The sequence below is a fragment of the Polistes fuscatus genome, unplaced genomic scaffold (genome assembly GCF_010416935.1).
Source record: "Polistes fuscatus isolate 324 unplaced genomic scaffold, CU_Pfus_HIC Scaffold4, whole genome shotgun sequence".
Taxonomy (NCBI): Eukaryota; Metazoa; Arthropoda; class Insecta; order Hymenoptera; family Vespidae; genus Polistes; species Polistes fuscatus.
This window is the reverse complement of record NW_025113118.1, coordinates 5,891,696-5,910,523: the sequence shown is the minus strand read 5'-3', so window position 1 is coordinate 5,910,523 and position 18,828 is coordinate 5,891,696. Positions and strand designations below refer to the sequence as shown.

At 26.8% G+C, this 18,828-nt stretch overlaps 5 protein-coding genes across 12 annotated transcripts; 3 read left to right on the top strand and 2 right to left on the bottom strand.

The window, feature by feature from the left end:
- Nucleotides 1-199: 199 nt before the first annotated feature.
- Nucleotides 200-5,514, bottom strand: LOC122521088 (sialin). 4 transcript variants are annotated; one of them, XM_043641523.1, is made up of 10 exons: nt 5,432-5,514; nt 2,826-2,887; nt 2,564-2,738; nt 2,216-2,449; nt 1,827-2,132; nt 1,545-1,668; nt 1,324-1,457; nt 1,057-1,199; nt 841-961; nt 200-751 (listed from the first exon to the last, which is right to left on the bottom strand). In XM_043641523.1, the coding sequence occupies exons 2-10, from the start codon at nt 2,879-2,881 to the stop codon at nt 575-577; spliced, it is 1,470 nt and encodes a 489-aa protein (XP_043497458.1). In that variant the 5' UTR covers nt 2,882-2,887; nt 5,432-5,514; the 3' UTR covers nt 200-574. The 4 variants fall into 4 exon arrangements, with proteins under 4 accessions (XP_043497458.1, XP_043497459.1, XP_043497457.1 ...); XM_043641524.1 differs by having other exon boundaries at nt 5,427-5,497; XM_043641522.1 differs by lacking the exon at nt 5,432-5,514 and adding an exon at nt 5,176-5,255.
- Nucleotides 5,478-8,340, top strand: LOC122521089 (cysteine protease ATG4B). Of its 3 annotated transcripts, none has more exons than XM_043641526.1 (10): nt 5,478-5,586; nt 6,182-6,263; nt 6,355-6,525; nt 6,610-6,787; nt 6,881-6,960; nt 7,025-7,176; nt 7,277-7,355; nt 7,453-7,592; nt 7,679-7,841; nt 7,939-8,340. In XM_043641526.1, the coding sequence occupies exons 1-10, from the start codon at nt 5,554-5,556 to the stop codon at nt 8,004-8,006; spliced, it is 1,146 nt and encodes a 381-aa protein (XP_043497461.1). In that variant the 5' UTR covers nt 5,478-5,553; the 3' UTR covers nt 8,007-8,340. The 3 variants fall into 3 exon arrangements, with proteins under 3 accessions (XP_043497461.1, XP_043497462.1, XP_043497463.1); XM_043641527.1 differs by lacking the exon at nt 5,478-5,586 and adding an exon at nt 5,749-5,984; XM_043641528.1 differs by lacking the exon at nt 5,478-5,586 and adding an exon at nt 5,749-5,984 and having other exon boundaries at nt 6,107-6,263.
- Nucleotides 8,341-9,947: 1,607 nt separating this feature from the next.
- On the bottom strand, nt 9,948-12,725 carry LOC122521158 (protein phosphatase 1L). 2 transcript variants are annotated; one of them, XM_043641647.1, is made up of 9 exons: nt 12,636-12,725; nt 12,409-12,452; nt 11,932-12,177; nt 11,652-11,849; nt 11,266-11,574; nt 11,010-11,166; nt 10,770-10,900; nt 10,384-10,691; nt 9,948-10,259 (listed from the first exon to the last, which is right to left on the bottom strand). In XM_043641647.1, exons 2-9 carry the CDS (start codon nt 12,442-12,444, stop codon nt 10,175-10,177), a joined length of 1,470 nt encoding a protein of 489 aa, XP_043497582.1. In that variant the 5' UTR covers nt 12,445-12,452; nt 12,636-12,725; the 3' UTR covers nt 9,948-10,174. The 2 variants fall into 2 exon arrangements, with proteins under 2 accessions (XP_043497582.1, XP_043497581.1); XM_043641646.1 differs by having other exon boundaries at nt 12,409-12,483; nt 12,636-12,718.
- Nucleotides 12,726-12,861: 136 nt separating this feature from the next.
- On the top strand, nt 12,862-14,278 carry LOC122521160 (S-adenosylmethionine sensor upstream of mTORC1). The gene is made up of 2 exons (XM_043641651.1): nt 12,862-13,011; nt 13,215-14,278. Exons 1-2 carry the CDS (start codon nt 12,862-12,864, stop codon nt 14,148-14,150), a joined length of 1,086 nt encoding a protein of 361 aa, XP_043497586.1. The 3' UTR covers nt 14,151-14,278.
- Nucleotides 14,279-14,623: 345 nt separating this feature from the next.
- Nucleotides 14,624-17,833, top strand: LOC122521159 (lachesin). 2 transcript variants are annotated; one of them, XM_043641649.1, is made up of 6 exons: nt 14,624-14,917; nt 15,155-15,396; nt 15,469-15,728; nt 15,807-16,210; nt 16,469-16,586; nt 16,720-16,834. In XM_043641649.1, the coding sequence occupies exons 1-6, from the start codon at nt 14,872-14,874 to the stop codon at nt 16,739-16,741; spliced, it is 1,092 nt and encodes a 363-aa protein (XP_043497584.1). In that variant the 5' UTR covers nt 14,624-14,871; the 3' UTR covers nt 16,742-16,834. The 2 variants fall into 2 exon arrangements, with proteins under 2 accessions (XP_043497584.1, XP_043497585.1); XM_043641650.1 differs by lacking the exon at nt 16,469-16,586 and having other exon boundaries at nt 16,720-17,833.
- Nucleotides 17,834-18,828: the final 995 nt, after the last annotated feature.

Here is an 18,828-nt window from a genome sequence, read left to right as displayed (position 1 = left end):
CTATCAGTAATATCATTTTCTATTTTATTAAATATTGAAAGATAAATAATATTCTTAGACAAGAAATTACGTTACAACGTATAACTATTACATAAAAATTTGTATAATTACAATAATAATTTATATTACGTTTGTTCTTTCTTTCTATACAATATCGAAATATAAAAATATGTGATTTCAATTGATACAACATCGTCAATATGTTTAACATATAATCGCATTATGTGTTATTATTTCGATCATTATTAACACTAGGTTTACAGGACAAGTTATTTCGACGTATTTCGAATTTCACAAAAAAAATTACAAAAACTGTGTTTTACACACACGCACATACATACATATTTCTATATATGGTGACTTTTATTCATTTAAGGAGACAAATTCATTTTTTTCGTAGCCTTTTAATATCGGAATTAGCGGTAAAATAAGTTATTTTTAAAAGAAAATATGTAGTTTCCTTCACGCATCAATTTCACATGTGTTGGTAAAGACAGGTACATAGGAAATGTTCATAAACCTAATGTTAATAATAATTTATCTTCATTTTTTACATCATTAAAATATTTATTAATTATAAACTATCTACTTCTAATCCTGGATTATCGTAAACTTTTTCTTCGCTTCGCTTTTTTAAAGTATCGTCAGCCCAGCTTTGTTTATCCCCGGATGCAAAAATACCGTAAATTATAGCACCTAAAAGATAAACTGTACCAGCGATAATAAATACCGTCCTCCATTCTGTTGCACTCTAAAATAAACCATTTCATATTATTTATCTTATAGAAATCTTTTTTAATTATTTATAGATATAATCAATAAAATTTATTATATTCTTACTTTGTTTGGGACAACAAATCCAGTAATAATGGGACTTACGACTCCTGGTACAGTTGCTATTGTATTACCTATTCCCATTAAAACACTGGCATGTTTAGGTGCAATATCCAAATGATTGACACTGCAAATAAATAAATAGTAAGCATTCAACTGTTTATTATCGATACATTTGAATTTATAATTTATAAGAATGAAAAATTGAATTTGAAAAATTACCCAAAACCAGACCAAGCAAAGCCACCAAGGCCAACTGCTATGGTAATACAGATAACCACTCCGACTTTAGTCGAGACAAAAGCAGCGCTGATCATGAAGATCGTTTGAAAGATAAATGCACCGCAATTAAATAGCTTACGAACCTAGATTACGAAATAAAGTATATTATTGTAAAAACTAACAATGGTCACTTATTTTCTTTTTTTTTTCTTTCCATTATATTTGTATCTTTGAACAGATTTGATTAGAATAAAACTATGAGAACACCTGAGTAGTCGTTAAGATTTTTTTTGTTCTTAAATAATCAGCCAGTTGACCGGAAAACTGAACAACTATGGTCATCGCCAAATATGGAAGAGCAGACATGAAACCAGTTGCTTCCAATTCAGATTTGAGCACGTCTAATAATATCCAAATGTAATTCCATTATTATCGTACTAATCTTATGAAACGTAAAAAAGAAATAATCGGATGATTATTTTACCGACCTTTCATAAATGTTGGTAATTGTGTCAGCATAGTATAAAATCCCCAATTTTCACTGAAGTGAGCAGCAACAATAGCCCAAACAGGTGGAGAAGTCAACATAGCTTTCCATGGATGTTTTACTTTCTATAAAAACAACAAAAGTAATTAGCATAAATATATCAAACTGATAAACAAATAAAATTAATATAGAGATATATAATATTATATATTTAAAAAACTTATATTTATAAAATAATTATAAATTAATAATACAATATAGAAAGAAATATTTTTGCACTAACCATTTTGTTCGTAATTACACCGATACTAGTTTGAATATATTGCAGTTCAGCTTGAGATATATGAGGATCATCTTCAGGATGATCTTTGATAAAGATCCACCATGCAATGAACCAAATAATTCCTACTACACCAAATACATAAAAAACTGAAGGCCAACCGAAATGTTCAGCCATTATCCCAGAAATAGGCATAGCAAAAACGGTTCCTAAGAAACTACCAGAGAATGCAAGGGTTGCTAATTTTGATCTTTCTAATGGGGGTGCCCAATGAGCCCAAATTGCATGTATACAGGGGTATGTAACACCCTGTGAAAAGAATTACAGAAAAATTTAAAAATGCATATCGATTAGATAATACAGTATTCATATTTATAAATTTGAACTCTTACCTCACAAATTCCTTCAACAATACGCAAAACAATTAAAATATATACGCTTTTTCTGACAAGAGGAGGTGTAATAATCGTAAAAAATGCTGTTGCTGCAATCCCGATGCCAAATACTCTTTTACCTCCAATTCTGGCACCCAACCATCCACCAAATAATTGAGTACTCATATATCCATAAAAAAATGAACTCAAAACAAGTCCTTTCGTTTTCGGATCCCAATCAAATTCTTTTTTCTACATGAAATATTTTTTTGTATTATGACCATTCATCATCATCATCATAGTTAAGAATTTTTGATAAAAAATTTTTATAAATATATTAATATTGATATTAAAATTAAAATTCACCCGATAAATATTTCCATTCTCATCGATTTTATCTTCGGTCATCGCAACTATCGCTACGCTTAAATTAACACGAAGTATATATGAAGTAAAAAATCCTAAAAATGCTAAAATCGCCACAACGTATCTTCTCTTCTTCCAAAATTTCCACGATGATTCTTTGATATCATTTTTGTATCTGACATTAAAAAAAAAAATAAAAAATCATTTACTTTTATCGTTAAAAAAATGAGATTCTTTTAAAAAATCTTCGATAATTTCTTACGCTTCGTATCCTTCACTTTTCGTTGTTGTATCTACGCTCGTATTTTTTTCTTCCATTGTATCCTAAAACACAGATTATAATAAAGATAAAATCTACAAATATATGTATACACATATACGTACAAAAGATGCATATTATAGTACATATGTGACAATATTTTACCGATGTAAAAGTGAAATTTTGTTTGAAAAATAAATACGTTAAAAAAACAACTGTAAAATATGAAGATTATAAAAAAAAAACGTTTTTATAAAATAATGTAAGATGTACAAATTACAACGAATATATTTTCTAATTAGCCTAAAAACTTACTTTTCTATTTTCAATCAAAATTTCACTAATACCTCATCAGAACTCGTTGTAATCAATTTTTCAAGAACACTAGTATCCATAGAAATCCTTTTGTGTGACATTTTGTTCTTGTTTATCTTAAATATTCACTACACCTGTTGAAATAACAGTAGCATTTATGCACGTGTTGCGGACTATTTTCAAAGTGACGTTTTCATATATTCTTAAGTATTTGTTACGATATGAGTAAGTTAAAAAAAATGTATATGCCACACACAATCGGCTATATATTACTTTTTACAACGCACCTGGAATCGTAAATTGTGCAACGAAAATGATATACAAAAAAGAAAAGGAAAATAAAGAAAGAAAGAGAGAAACAAAAAAATAAACTCAATTATAAGTTAACGATAAGCATCGTTTGGTTTCTTTTTATTTTTCTATTTATATATATATTACCATGAAAGACCGATATTGGAGAATGTCAAGATTCACATGATCGCTTGATGTATGTCCGAAATATTAATATAAAAGAATAAACCTAAATATTTGGTCTTTCACCGACGTATTTGGTGTGTTGACAAGCAACCATGTGAATCTTGACATTCTTCAATTTCGGTATTTCACGGTACATACATACTACGTATATTAGTCAAACGTGTATTGCAAATTATTAAACAACAAACGACTCGCTTAGCATATGAGAATAAAGATGATGAACTAACTGAAATTTTTTGTTATTAAAATAATATATAAAACCGATTGCCTAGGTATATCTTTCATTTTTATATGATTAACAAAAAAGATCACATAGATAATATTTTTTTTAATTTATCAATAGATACAAATAAAAATTTCATTTTATCTTTTGTATCTTACTCTCATCATATGTTCAAATATATGTGAATAATATATATTTATATAAAATTATATATATATATATGAAAATTTTCACACCAATATTAATTAAATTTTCTAATTTATCGAATGAAACGAAAAAATGTAATTTATTCTCCCTTTTTCTCTTTCTGCAGCTCTAATCTGTCTCTCTCTTTATCTTTCTCACAAAAATTTCAAACATATGAATACACATTATCATTACAATAATCTATCATCAATCATTATCACAAAAACTCATCATATCATAAAAAAAATATAAAAATCGAGAGAGTCAGTCACAAATTTTTAAATGTTTTTTTTTTCTTTTAATATTTATATTCCTTTAATACGTGCATACGTGCATACATACATTCATACACGATTATGATTACGAATAAATACATTATACAAATGTAAACAAAAAACATGAGATAGACAATTATACAAATATTCTTTTCTTTTTCCGATTTTGAAATTTTTTAAATACATATTTACATAAATACATACATTTATACAACCGTACAAAAAGGCAATTGACCGAAGACTAACTTGGTTTTCATTCTGTTAAAAGGCTCAGCAAGAAAACTTGAACGACTTTCACTTCGTGCTCCGTGGCACACATAGTAAGTACGATTCGCAATCCCGATATAAAATATTAAGCTTAGTATATACACATCTTTCTTTTTATTTAGATAAATATTAATCCGCTATTTAGTTCATTATAATAAAATGTGTGATAAAGAAAGATTTTTTTCTTAATAATTACTTTTATCTTAAATTATATCGTTCGAATGAATCAATCTTGTTTATTTTTTCGGAATATTAATTTGATCAAGCAAAGGTGAAACGCGTTTGAAGTTACCATAAAATCTATTATATCGATTATATTGATCATATACATATGTATATACATGTGTGTGTGTGTGTGTGTGTGGGTGAGTGTGTCAATAGTGCATTTACTAAAAGGACGATTGATTTGTGAAAGTCATGACCATGGAATATCATAGATATTTGATCTATAAAATTGATCTACGTCAATGTAAGTTGCAATAATACAATCCTTTTTTTATTTTTATTACATAAATTATAACAATGATTATGATTAAATATTTTTCTTCGCAATAATAATAAAAAATATTTAAAAAAAAAACTAAGAAAATATAACATGTCAATTACATACACACTTCCGGAAGATAGTTAAATTTTGATTCATCAGAAGGACTATTATCTTTTGAACTAACGAAGCAGAATAAATGCTGAGGACAAATACATTAAAGTAGCTATTACGTACGTAATTGTTGTATTGCAAAGAGGCTCATTTAAATAATTTAAAAAATCATTTTTTTGGCGAAGCTTGTATGAATATAAAAAAAGGAATGTAATATATATATATATATAAATAAATTATTTATAAATAAAATCATAGTATACTTTACTAATATATTAACGTAGATAAAATCCAGCACAAATCGTTACGACCCGCCACAAGTGATATTAGAAATACGAAAAGTGTGCTTGTGGTCATGTGGTACACCTATTCACGTCTCAGAATAAACGTATGGCGCCATCTCTCAAAATACACGGGAACTTCGTAAGTACATCTTCGATGCACATTGGAACCGCGTAACTATTTACAACACATTTTTATCTCGAGCCACCTTGAAGATACTTTATGAATCATGTTATAGAAAATTGTGCATAAATTCGGGCAGAAAGAAGTATTATTGAAGAATTATTATTACGATTTTTTTCATTTATTTCACTTTTATACTATTACTCTTTTTGTTCTAATAATCATTTTATTTTCAATACATTAAAAAAACGTATTTTCCTATTTAATTAGGAATAAATCTTACGAGATATAAGATTAAATTTATTTTTTAATATTTTTTTCTCTTTGACTCGCATGTTATTCCTTGTCTCCTATCTTTATGCGAATGCAATGTCCTGGGAGGTACCATGATTGATATTTTATTTTTTCTAAGAAAAGTAAGTTGATTTTTCTTTTTTCTTTTATTTCGGATTAAAATTATTTTTAATTTACTCTGCGTAATTTTATTAAACGAATTTATCTTTGTTTACATTTATACAACCTATTTACGGTTCGTCAGGTTTCACTAATGCATTTCACGAGTTAATTAATATACCTGTTACATTATCTAAGAATGGATAGTCTTTTTACGCAGAGTATTTGCGACGATTTAGAAGATATACCACAAACGGACCAACCTGTCTGGATTCTTGGAAAAAAATATCATGCTAAAACAGGTATACGTATACATGCTGTCATTTACATATAATTATTATGTATAATTATTGATATACGATTGGTAATAAATAGATTAATATTGTATTTCAGAGTTAGAAGAAATACGTAAAGATATTTTGTCTAAATTATGGTTTACTTACCGTAGAGGTTTTATTCCCATTGGTGGTTTTAGTTCTTCATTTACAACTGATAGAGGATGGGGTTGCATGTTAAGATGTGGTCAAATGGTTCTTGGTCAAGCTTTAATCTTTTTACATTTAGGTAATACATTCATAACGTTCCCTTATTTTATAATTTTATTATTTTACCTATCGATTTACTATAGAAAACATTCTATGACGATAGGTAGAGATTGGCGTTGGACATCAGAAACAAAGAATACAACGTACCTGGAAATATTGAAACGCTTTGAAGATAAGAGAGCTGCTCCTTTCTCTATTCATCAAATAGCGTTAATGGGAGCATCAGAAGGAAAAGAAGTCGGACAATGGTTTGGTCCAAATACCATTGCACAAGTATTAAAGTATACACCTTTTTTAATTAAATATTGATCAGATAAAAAATTATGTTAATAATATAAATTAATCATGATTTACTTTTTATTAAATTGTTTTAGAAAATTGGTTGTGTACGATGAATGGAGCTCTATTACAATACATGTAGCTTTGGATAATGCTTTAATAGTTAATGATATCTGTAAGTAGATTGCAATATATAGTGCTTATTATATTTTAATTTACATTTATTTTTAAATTTACAGTAAGACAATGTAAAGTGGAGGGAGGTACCACAGTTGAAGTAGATGGAAAAGAACCATTGAAAGCGCCGAGCCAATGGAAGCCTTTATTACTGTTAATACCACTTCGTCTTGGTTTGAATGAAATTAATCCTGTTTACCTCGATGGACTTAAAGTAATATAAAAATAATACTAGTACTTGCATGAACAACCAAAGAAGAAATTATATCTTTGAAAAACAAAGATATTCAAATTGAGCATATATCATTTTTTAGACTTCGTTCAAGATCCCACAATCTCTAGGAGTAATCGGTGGAAAACCAAATCTTGCTTTATATTTTATTGGTTGTGTTGGTATGTCTAAAAAAAAACTTTGATATATATTTCTTAACGAAATATTATTTTATCACTTTTGTGTAATAAATAATAAAATTACGATGTGATATTTTAGGAGATGAAGTGATTTATTTGGATCCACATACGACACAGCGTTCAGCTAGTGTCGATGATGAGAGAGATGTGGATCTCACATACCACTGCAAATCTGCTAGTCGTATTTCTATTACAGAGATTGATCCCTCCGTAGCACTTGTAAGTATAACCAAATAATTAATCATGCCATATAAAAATGATTTAAATATGTAATCGTAATTGAAAATAAATTCTATTTGTTACAGTGCTTTTTCTGTGCTACAGAAAAAGATTTTAAATCTATGTGTAAGATTATGCAAGATGAATTGTTGGAACCTGCGAAACAACCATTATTCGAGTTGTCTACAGAGAAATTAGTTAATTGGTCACCAGCTGAAGACGTATCCGAGGCAATAGGAGCTAGTAATTGTAAGTTAATATAGAATTGATTACTTATATAAAGTTTTATTAGTTTGATGTATTTAAGATAGTTTTTAGAGATTTTGATATATTTATTCATTATTAGTTTTAGACTTTGAACACATAGAACGTCAATATGATACATCGGACGAGGACTTTGAGTTACTTGGTTGACATTTAATAAGTGAAATGACAAATAATCGATTTGAACAATTTAATTGTTCTTTATTCTTTTTAATACAAAAATGTATATATCATTTTTCGTGTTAATTTTGACGTAACATTTTATTTATAATTTATTATTATTACTGATTTGAATCATTTTAAACTCAATATGACTTTCTGTTATATGTCTGAAGATAATTATGTAAAAATTTAATAATTTGCATATACATACAAATATTTCATGTAAACATAAAAGTATGGAAGTGCGAATGACATAGAATGGAAATGGAGATACTGTAATTATTCAATCATTATATTTACATAAATCTCTTTACAATACAAAGTTAAAATGTTAAATTAAAATATTTACTATAAGGAAATAATATACGTCACAAATTTTTCGAAAACATTAGGAGAATATTTCTTATTAGTTTTATATTTGAATAATATTGCAGAACTGTTTTATATATGTATATATAAAAACAGTAAACCAGGTATAAATATCGATTAAGAAAATGTTTTTTATACAAAATTAAGTAGAACAAAATTTTATCGTATTACTACTTAATAAATAACCACGATTACAGAATTTATAAAAATCGTACACGTAAACTATTTATTATAAATTGTATATTCTATTTTGAAAAAGAAACATACCACCATGTTCTTCAAAATATAATGCTTTATATATATATATATATATAGAAAGTGTATATGAATATTGAATACATAGGAATATTTTATTCTGCTGATTTTTTATTGAATACATTTGTAGGCACAATCATCGCCACACACACACACGCTGGCGTGACACATATATTGTTTTTCAATAGAATTATTAATATCATTAGAAAAGAGAGAAAATGAGATATAAATGAAATTAAAATTTCTTGCATATTTACATTTTATGGACACATTTTAAAATATATATATAATAACGTTTTATTAATATGTTTAACACAAAAAGATTCGCAGCATTCATAAATTTATCTAGAGGATTTTTAAATATTATCTCACATAATTAATTATGTACAATATTTTTACATATGCGATGTAAATTTCATACATGATCATTTTTATTAATATATCAACACAAAATAGCTGTTAAGATATTAGAATATTATTCTATTGTTGGTATTACATTTCTCCGACATATATATTTTTAAATGATTGCTTATATCAAATCATACATACAAATATAATTGTATGTACAAATCGCGCTGCTTATACATTTAAAAAGTTCATCATCAGATATATTTGATAAAAAAATAACTATTCATCTTATTAAAATTTTACAAATGTATTCTCATACAAAGCTATTAATTCAACATATATTATATAATAATTCTGATAGATAATAATGACAGTTAAATTTAGAATGACGGATATACATTAGAATTGCTTTGACACACAGGGCGCAAATTAATTTGAATTAAAAATTGTTGCATTTTAAAATATACAATGTATGGCTTTCATTAAAAATATTTGGAAGAAATATATTTTGTTACACATTTGTGTTGTGTTGAACGAGTTTTTTTTTTACTTAAAAATGATTAAATATTTTTAATTCATTTATATATATATACATATATGCAAAATTTAACATCTTAAATGTGTTATATCAAAATCGTAAAGCATTTAACGTCAGATTGACGAGGTAAATATTGTTATAATATAACATGTGAAGCTTTTATAGATATCACATAGAATGAATTCAAAGAAGAAAATAATTTCAATGAGTTGTCATTTTTTCTTTTTCTTTTCTTGTTTCTTTTTTTTTAAATAACCAAAAATCAGTCATTACAATTTATACAAGCTAAAGAGATGGAAGAATGCTTAAAGTATGTTTAAAGTTTACACAGCCAATAAATAAGGCACATGCAAGAAAAAATACCGAATTTATAATGAATTAAGTAAATTCTATATATAATAAATACAAATAAAAATTGATTGCACGAATGAATATCCTTTTATATTAATCATGAAACATTCTAATAACGTCTCAAATATCGTATTTGGTGAAGTTACAATAATGCAATAAGAGTATACCCATTCTATCTCTTCGCTTTCATAAATTCAAAGTATTAAAGTATGAATTTAATGACTAGAAGAGTTTTGAGAAAACAACACAATGGAAGTTTTACCATATAATACCTTGGAGATAGTTAAGATAGTAGTTACTGATTCCTTTTTGATTCTGTTCCATTGTATTTTTTATCTCGTAAGTCGATTACAACTACTGTGATATTATCTGAAGACCCCCTGTAAAATTTGTATAAATATATATCGTGCGGTAACACTGATTTTTTTTATCATTAATAGAGACAAATTGAAAAATCTTTGATTATAATTTTTCTTATTTATATATTCTTCGTTGATATATTACCTGTAGTAACTTTGTAATGTAATGCTTTTTGCACCAAAATGTGGTTCATTAATGCGTTCTTTGATAAATGCTACAGCTTCCTCATTTGTAAATGTATCCCATAATCCATCAGATGCCAAAACAAGGAACATTGGATTATGATCGCTTAGGTCAAATGTTAAAATATCTGGATCTGCTATTACTAATTTTTTATCTTTCAATGGATAATCTCCCAAAGCTCGAGATGTTGCTAATATACCGGCAACTCTCCAAACTCCATTGAATGTTACCAATCCACCAGCTTTATATATTCTCTTTTTTTCTCTTTCCTGAATTAAATATAAATGTACGATTTAATTTAATGGTGTATAAAACATATATTTTTAAAGGTGAGAATATACAAACACCTGTTGCGGTTTGTGATCAAATGACAAAGGTATCGCATTCCCTCTACCATCACACATTACACCTCTAGAATCACCAACATTAGCTACTACTAATTTATTATCTTCTAAAAGTGCGATAAGAGCAGTAGTACCTATATTATAAGAAAGAGAGAGAGAAAATAAAAGATTTAGTTTTAAGATATTAAATATTATATTATTTGCATAATATAAATGTATAAAATGAAAAATAAACTTCTTTACCTGCCACATCCATATTCTTTTTAGCTGCTTTAACTAACAATCGATCAACTGCCAAAACTTCATCAGTTAAGAGCCTACCATAATTTATTTTATCTCCATCTAAATAAGTTGCCATATCAATTTCAGGTTGCGTTTCACCTGATCTACAAGGTCTTACCTGGCAAGTAATTTTAATAAATATTTTACATTGCAAAATAAATAATTATATTTTCTTTGAAATATTTTTTTATCATAAAAAAAATTATAATTATCGTACCTCTCTTGTGATCGGTCGTGATAGACTATCCAATTTATTCAATAATTCTGGATCAGTAACACCCACACTATTTTTCATACAATCATCTGTTAACGAAGTACTAACGGTCTTACGAAAAGATTTTTTACGTTCAACTGTGGTTGAGTCTATTTTTCCATCTTTTTTATTTTCAGATTGAGATGTTGGCTGATTATTAATTTGATTGTTTTTCTGTATTTCAGAAAATTTACCAGCTATCATATCCTTTAGCTCTATCACCTTTTTATTTATATTTGGAATAAGTTTATCACGAGCATAATTTGCAGCAAACTATAAATAAAATTATAAATTAGTAATATGAAAATAATGCGTATCTTTAGTTTTTAAAAATAAAGATTAAAACTTACTTCCCCTCCGTGACCATCAAAAACTGCAAATAAGGATACACCAGTATTATTTAAATCTTCATTTACTACAAAACGGTCTTCCATACGGGCTCTATGACCTTGTACAGCATAAGCCGCTATGTTTCCTTGTTTTAATTCCCAACTAAGTTTTACCCCATCATTTACAGAATCGTTAACAAGAAATTGCAATTTTGAAACCTGATTATATAGAAAATTAAGAAAAGATAATTTTATTCGAATGAATTGAAAAATTCAATTACATTGACACCAATGATAATACCTTAGATGTTGTACGTCCTAAAGTATATTGGATTCTTTCAAGCAATGTTCTACTCCAAAGATCAACAGCTTGTATATAAAAAAGCATAACTGCTAAGAGTGCCCCGCAGATTAATACCTCTGGTCTAAGAGCATAGATCCTCATTATTCTCCAAAAATGACCTAACGGAGTATTGACAGCGGCATTTAACACAGTGGGAATGCCCACTGTAAACTTTGACATTAGTTTCATATGTGACACATAAGTCTAGAAAAGATAATAATCTTTAAACAATTAATAATCTATATTAATACCATAATTTATATTTTTATGCAAATTATAGAATAATAAACATCAGTTAATGAAATAACAATTATCAACTCTATTTTTAAAAAAATTAAAAAAATAATAATCTCATATATTTCAAAATATTATCACAAACAATTAAACAAAACATACGTTACTAGTGTACTCAAGTTATATTTTGTTAGAAATTACCTGATATAGGATCCTATCTTCAAACTCGTCATCCATAGTATATTCTAAGAAACCAAGATTAGATCCAATTTTAGGCTAGTACCGTAAATCGTGAGAATAAGTATAATTAATTAATAATTCTAAGATGTTTTAAATGTAAATAGAATATATACATTATTTCACTAATTACATTAATGATATAGATAATATATACATATATTATGAAAAAAAGAGCTTAAATATTGTACCTCTTGAAAAAGTCTTATGAAACGTATCTCGCAATACTTTACATTTCTAAACACCACCGAGATACAACAATTCCGGTTGTGACCGTGGTACTGCAGTCTGCAGCACTTTGCGGTAGATAAATAAGGGTGAACGTCATCAAAGTCATGAGAAGATACGATGATCACATATAACTGAAAATCTTTCTATATATAATATACATATACATGTAACATATATAATACATAGATGTATATGATACTCAGTATGGCGACCGAAGAACACAAACGATTAGCTAATGTTGTTAAACAAATTCATGCTTTATTACGAAAAGAATGTGAAAAATATGGTCCAGAAATAGCATGGCAAATGCATTTAAGCCGTAACGACGTTTTACAGGTGGGATTATTAATATTATATTTTTTTCTTTAATAATATTATCTTAACGTATGTGTATGTATATCGTCGTGTGTATCGAGACACGTGATACCTTTATCAGATATAAAAATTATTATTATTATGATTATATTTACTTGTTAAGATTTTATTAAAATTAAATGTATTTTATGATATTGTTTATATTTGATTGAATTTATTTTTAGAAATATGTTATATCGATGAAGGATCTTGCTACAACTCATTGGAAAGGCAATAATATGGATTCTTTAAGCAGAACTTATTGCAGGATAGAATGGATCAAAACTCAATGTAAAGAATATTTTTTCAAAGGTGGCAAAGAAAAATATTCAATTAGAGAGTTTAGTATTAAAGGAAAAATGGGAGAATTATCTGCGATAGATAGTATTAATAAGAAGGAACAAACTTTCTTGACTTCCGAACAAAATTATTATATCGATAAGAAATTGTTAAATGGAACGGAGGAAACATTTCAAAAGATTTCTATATTAGATGTAGGAAGTTGTTACAATCCTTTTGAGATGGAAAATATGTTTAAAGTAACAGCTATAGATTTGGTAGCTGTTCCACCTAACGTTTTACAATGTGATTTTTTAAATGTCGATATAGGAAGAGAACAAATCTTTTCTTCAGATAAAAAACAAATTTTACAATTACCTGAACAATCATTCGACGTTGTTGTATTTTCTTTATTGTTAGAATATATGCCATGTCCAAAACAAAGATATCTTTGTTGTAGCAAAGCATATAATTTATTAAAGAATAATGGTATATTATTTATTATCAGTCCTGATTCTAAACACATTGGTGCAAATGCTAAATTAATCAAATCGTGGAGATACATTTTATCCAAGTTGGGTTTTATGAGAATTAAATATGAAAAATTAAGACACATACATTGTTTGATATTTAGAAAATGCATTTACAAAGAAGTTGCATTAAGGTGGACAAATATGCAAACTTTTTCAGATAGTGATATATTATATCAAAGCGAAGATAAAATTTTTATTCCTCAAGATTTTAAGACAGTTGACGATAAACATAATAATGAAAATAGTAATTATGACGTAAATGATGATTCACTTTGTTCTTTCAATGAATTACCTTTCGCTGAATTATAATATTATTTTTACATAAGATTTTTTATTTTAATTATATCATATATGTAAAAAAAAGCAAATCAGAGCAAGCAAGTAAATGAAACATGGAAAGAATTATTCATATCATTAAAAACTGCCATATTACTGAATTTATGCGACATTTTTAATTTGAAAACCTAATTAAAAGAAACTTATACTTATATAATACTTAAACATGTATATATTATGTAATAATAAATTTCAATTTACGATAAATTTTGAAAATTAGAGGAAAGAATGATATAGTGTCGTCATACAACTTCCGAAATAATTGTTCATAATATCGGGTAAGTATACTCTTTAATAGATTTATTTAAACTAAGATAGATATTATTTTTAATATTATTTTAATTTTTTCTTTTTTTTATAATAATAAATATCTGAATTAAAAGAATGAAAATAAAATTAAGTTATAAAAATAAAGTTTCTTTTTTCACTAACGATGTAGCATCATGCGCCATATTTATTGTCGATCAACAGACACCTGTGAGCATCGCCCTTTTATCGTCAAACGGTGATTCTGTGTTCATTCATCTGAAAACACTAATGTAATCGATTTTTTAAAAATAAGTTTGTTTAATAAAATACTTTTTACTACTTTAAGAATATTGAAAAAGTTCTTTTTCTTAACGAACTTAACGAAGTTAGTTTTGAAATAAAGTGAAAAATATTCGACTGCCGTTTAACTATTGTTTGGTGAATCATGGTGAAAATCATATTAATTCTTACTGTTGCAATAATACAGTTAGGTAAATTACTAATCAATTCTTTTTACATAGTTTCTATATTATTTAATTTTTTAATGAAATTTTGATGTATTGAATTTATTATATGTATATACATATACATATATATACATATATATACATATACATATATATACATATATATATATATATATATATATTTACACATATTTATCATAATTTTTTATTAGTACAATTTAGATAATTTAGTTGAGTATAATTCCAATCTCAATGTTTTAGCAACATGTCAACGTTCACCAACAATTTCTTATATTTCACAAGAACAAATTAAGGATATTGGTGGAACTGTTGAATTACTTTGCTCAGTGCAATACGGTCAAGAATATCCAGTATTATGGATAAAAACAAATAAAGACAGCGGATATGATCCATTACCACTTTCTACAAATAGTGCCTTAATTGTAAAAGATAGTAGGTTTGCTCTTAGATATGATCAAGCATCTTCTACATATACTTTACAGGTAATGTTTTAAATAAGATTTATTTTGTTAGATTGCATTAGCTTGATTATTTATTATTAAATATTGTTATAGATAAAGGACATACAAGAAACAGATGCAGGATTTTATTCATGCCAAGTTTTGATTGCTATTAATAATCGATTATCTGCAGAAGTAGAATTGAAAGTACGAAGACCACCTATTATTAGTGACAATTCTACTCGGTCTATTGTCGTTAGCGAAGGACAATCGGAAGTGAGATTAAGTTGTCATGCAGGAGGATTCCCAGAACCAAGAATTTCATGGCGTAGAGAAAACAATGCTATTTTACCAACGGGTGGATCAATTTATCGGTATATATAAATTTATGTACTATTAATATAAGCATTATTATTAAAATAGACTTAAATAATAAACTATAAATATTCTAGTGGAAATGTACTAAAAATAAATAACATTCGCAAGGAAGATCGGGGAACATATTATTGTATTGCTGAAAATGGTGTAGGACGTGGCGCAAGACGTAATATTAATGTTGAAGTTGAATTTGCTCCTGTAATAACAGCACCTAGACCACGTTTAGGTCAAGCTTTACAGTATGACATGGATTTAGAATGTCACGTAGAAGCTTATCCTCCACCCGCAATAGTTTGGTTAAAAGATGGCACCATATTGGTAAACAATCAGCATCAAAGTATATCTCATTTTGCAACTGCAGATGAATATAGTGATACTACAATTCGAATAATAACAATAGAAAAGAAACAATATGGAGAATACACATGTCGTGCTTCTAACAAGTTAGGAACTGCAGAAACTAAAGTTGAGCTTTTTGGTAAGTATATAATAATTTATTAACTTTACATTTGTTATCCTGTTGTATGGTACCTTAGCATATTTTTTTTATATAAAGCACGTGTTAGCAGTAATAAGTATTACCATATATATTTTTTTTCTTAACAAATTGTGCTTATTATAATAATACATTACATAGCAATATTTTTATGTAGCCATAATTTATCAATTTATTTCTATTGCAACAGTTTCTTTGGCCAAGTGCATGTTTTTTTTATGTTTGCTTATTTTTGTGCAGAAACCTTTACCCCAGTTTGTCCACCAGCTTGTGCTCAAGTGCATTTTGGAACTGGTGCGACTCCAGTTTCTTCAGGACCCTTGATAGTCCTTATTTTAGTTATTACCATACTGATGAGGTATGTTGTTTGGAACTCTATCTGTTTGATATTTGAAGTAGATTATACGTGAATGCTCATTATTGTTATTATTTACGTTCATTTAATAATTTATTCATAATATATTAATCCCAAACAATGTATATTTTTATAGAAATTTCTATGCCAAATATTAACTACCCAGGACTTCAGTGGGCTACTGCGAATCAATGTTCATTATCAAAGTGGCTACTTGCAGCAGTTAGTATTACTATTTTGGATAGATTTTAAGAAACTTAATATAATCCCGGGGGCCTGATATTCGACATTTTTACTTAGATAACATATATCTTTAGATACTTACTATTGAAATATCGAGACGAATTATTAAATGAATGACACGAAGCCTAATACATATATACATGTGCATGCCCTCTTATTTGTGTATGCATAGAATATACACAAGTTGAGTTCTGTATACACAATGTTAAGAGAAGTACAATACGTTGGTAATATGAATGTTGGTAGTACAAATTAACATTCCAGAGCAAAAGTTTATAATAATGTCACGGTAGTGGTACATATAATTAATAAAGTTTTGTAGGTCTTTATATCAGTATAAACTAATGATATAATGAAGTAATCGTTACGAAGGTAGATGTTATAAAAGATAGTCATTTTGCATGAAGGGTATAGCAACAAATTTTATCGAAAAGATAATTATTGAAGTAAAATTTACAGAGTAACAATATGGGACGGAGAGTGAATTGAAAAATACCTCGATTGTTGATTATTACTTTTTAGATGTTTTTAAAATACTGCAAAATATTGTGCAGAATCTAGTATGGTATAAAAGAAATCTTTAAATTCCAGTTACTACTATTATTCTATACTGCTTGCTCGATTAATAAAAGTATGTGATCTGAATAGAAAAAATTTTCATATAAACGCATAAATTATTAAAAATTTCTAGTTACAAACGCGTTATTAAAAAATATATATATATATATATATTGGGACATGTCTGATAGAGTTAATATCTATCTTCTAAATGATTGATATGATATGAAAAATTTTGGCAATAAGATTAAGATAATTGAAATGAAATTTTTAAGTGATAACTCTTTGAATAGTACTTTTTAGGCATTATGCCTTATGTTAATTAATAACTTTGGTATGTGCCAAAGTAAGAAATTAATATTTCACGTTAGTACCTTGTTTGCGACAGATTTGTTAATAGAGAGTTAATAGAGAGATATACATTATAAACAAAACTGTTTACTCGTGCACATTACGATCAGAAGAAGAAGAAAAACAATAATTTATTTATCCAATTTTTATCTTAATTGCATATATATATGCATAGGAGATATATAAACATATTGTGACTTTTACCGATTCTAAAACAAATAATAATAATATAGTAGAGAAGTAGTACATATCTAATATATTAATATATCTTAACTTTTAATATAATCAATTTTGTATATATTTTGTGTAATTTTGTGCCGGATATTTTAGTAGCATTCGTAGTGTACGTAATGAAAAGTGTAATAGTTTCTTTTTTCTTTATTATTTCTTAATACAAGTAATCTCTTAAATTATTTTTCTATATTTGAAATGGCAATAATCATTGTTTTTTTACTTTTATTAAACTAGCCTTTACTTAAAATTTTAAAATATAAAAAGTATTAACAATGGTAGATAATATACAGGGTGTCAGGAAAGTTTAGATTAGGTGTAATTGGACTTCATAAAAGCGCTGAAAAATAAGCATTGAATATATACTTAACATTCTCATTTTATAATCGTTTAACGTAATTATATTCTTGTTTTCTTATATATTCTCAACAAAAGCGATGGTTTATATTTCTGCACATATGAAAAATGTACTTAAATTTAATTGGCATATAGTTTAATCTTTAAAAGCTATCGCAGAAGCCAATAAAAAAGCAAAGAAAAAATTAACTGCAAGTAACTTTTGCATCTGGTATACATAGAAAAGAAACACAATATTTAATATTATCCAAGTTTCTTGAACAACATTAAAACAAAATTTGTTTGCATGGTAACATTTAGGCCACGATAGCCTTTAAATATTATACTTTATAATATTTAGATTTCAGGTTTACTCGTTTAAAGATTTATTTTAATATACTTTCTAATATAATATAAAATAATTATCGATAACAAGGTATAGTATAAGTTGTTCTTGGTTTTATTTATTTATTTATATTTCTTATTTTTTGAGTAACAAAGATCTTTTAAAAATTACACCACAAAG

Coding starts and splice junctions, on each gene's coding strand:
- LOC122521088 (XM_043641522.1), bottom strand. CDS start 5,208: ATGAATCAAAATTTAACTATCTTCCGGAAGTGT. Junction 1,200..1,323: donor AAATCTTAACGACTACTCAG/GTGTTCTCATAG, acceptor TTCGTAATCTAG/GTTCGTAAGCTATTTAATTG. Junction 752..840: donor GATTTGTTGTCCCAAACAAA/GTAAGAATATAA, acceptor GGTTTATTTTAG/AGTGCAACAGAATGGAGGAC.
- LOC122521158 (XM_043641647.1), bottom strand. CDS start 12,444: ATGGATGACGAGTTTGAAGATAGGATCCTATATCAG. Junction 11,167..11,265: donor CACGACCGATCACAAGAGAG/GTACGATAATTA, acceptor ATTACTTGCCAG/GTAAGACCTTGTAGATCAGG. Junction 10,901..11,009: donor AAAGAATATGGATGTGGCAG/GTAAAGAAGTTT, acceptor CTTATAATATAG/GTACTACTGCTCTTATCGCA.
- LOC122521160 (XM_043641651.1), top strand. CDS start 12,862: ATGTATATGATACTCAGTATGGCGACCGAAGAACACAAACGATTAGCT. Junction 13,012..13,214: donor GCCGTAACGACGTTTTACAG/GTGGGATTATTA, acceptor ATTTATTTTTAG/AAATATGTTATATCGATGAA.
- LOC122521159 (XM_043641649.1), top strand. CDS start 14,872: ATGGTGAAAATCATATTAATTCTTACTGTTGCAATAATACAGTTAG. Junction 15,397..15,468: donor CTTCTACATATACTTTACAG/GTAATGTTTTAA, acceptor ATATTGTTATAG/ATAAAGGACATACAAGAAAC. Junction 15,729..15,806: donor ACGGGTGGATCAATTTATCG/GTATATATAAAT, acceptor TAAATATTCTAG/TGGAAATGTACTAAAAATAA.
- LOC122521089 (XM_043641526.1), top strand. CDS start 5,554: ATGGCGCCATCTCTCAAAATACACGGGAACTTC. Junction 7,356..7,452: donor ATATTTTATTGGTTGTGTTG/GTATGTCTAAAA, acceptor GTGATATTTTAG/GAGATGAAGTGATTTATTTG. Junction 7,842..7,938: donor GGCAATAGGAGCTAGTAATT/GTAAGTTAATAT, acceptor ATTCATTATTAG/TTTTAGACTTTGAACACATA.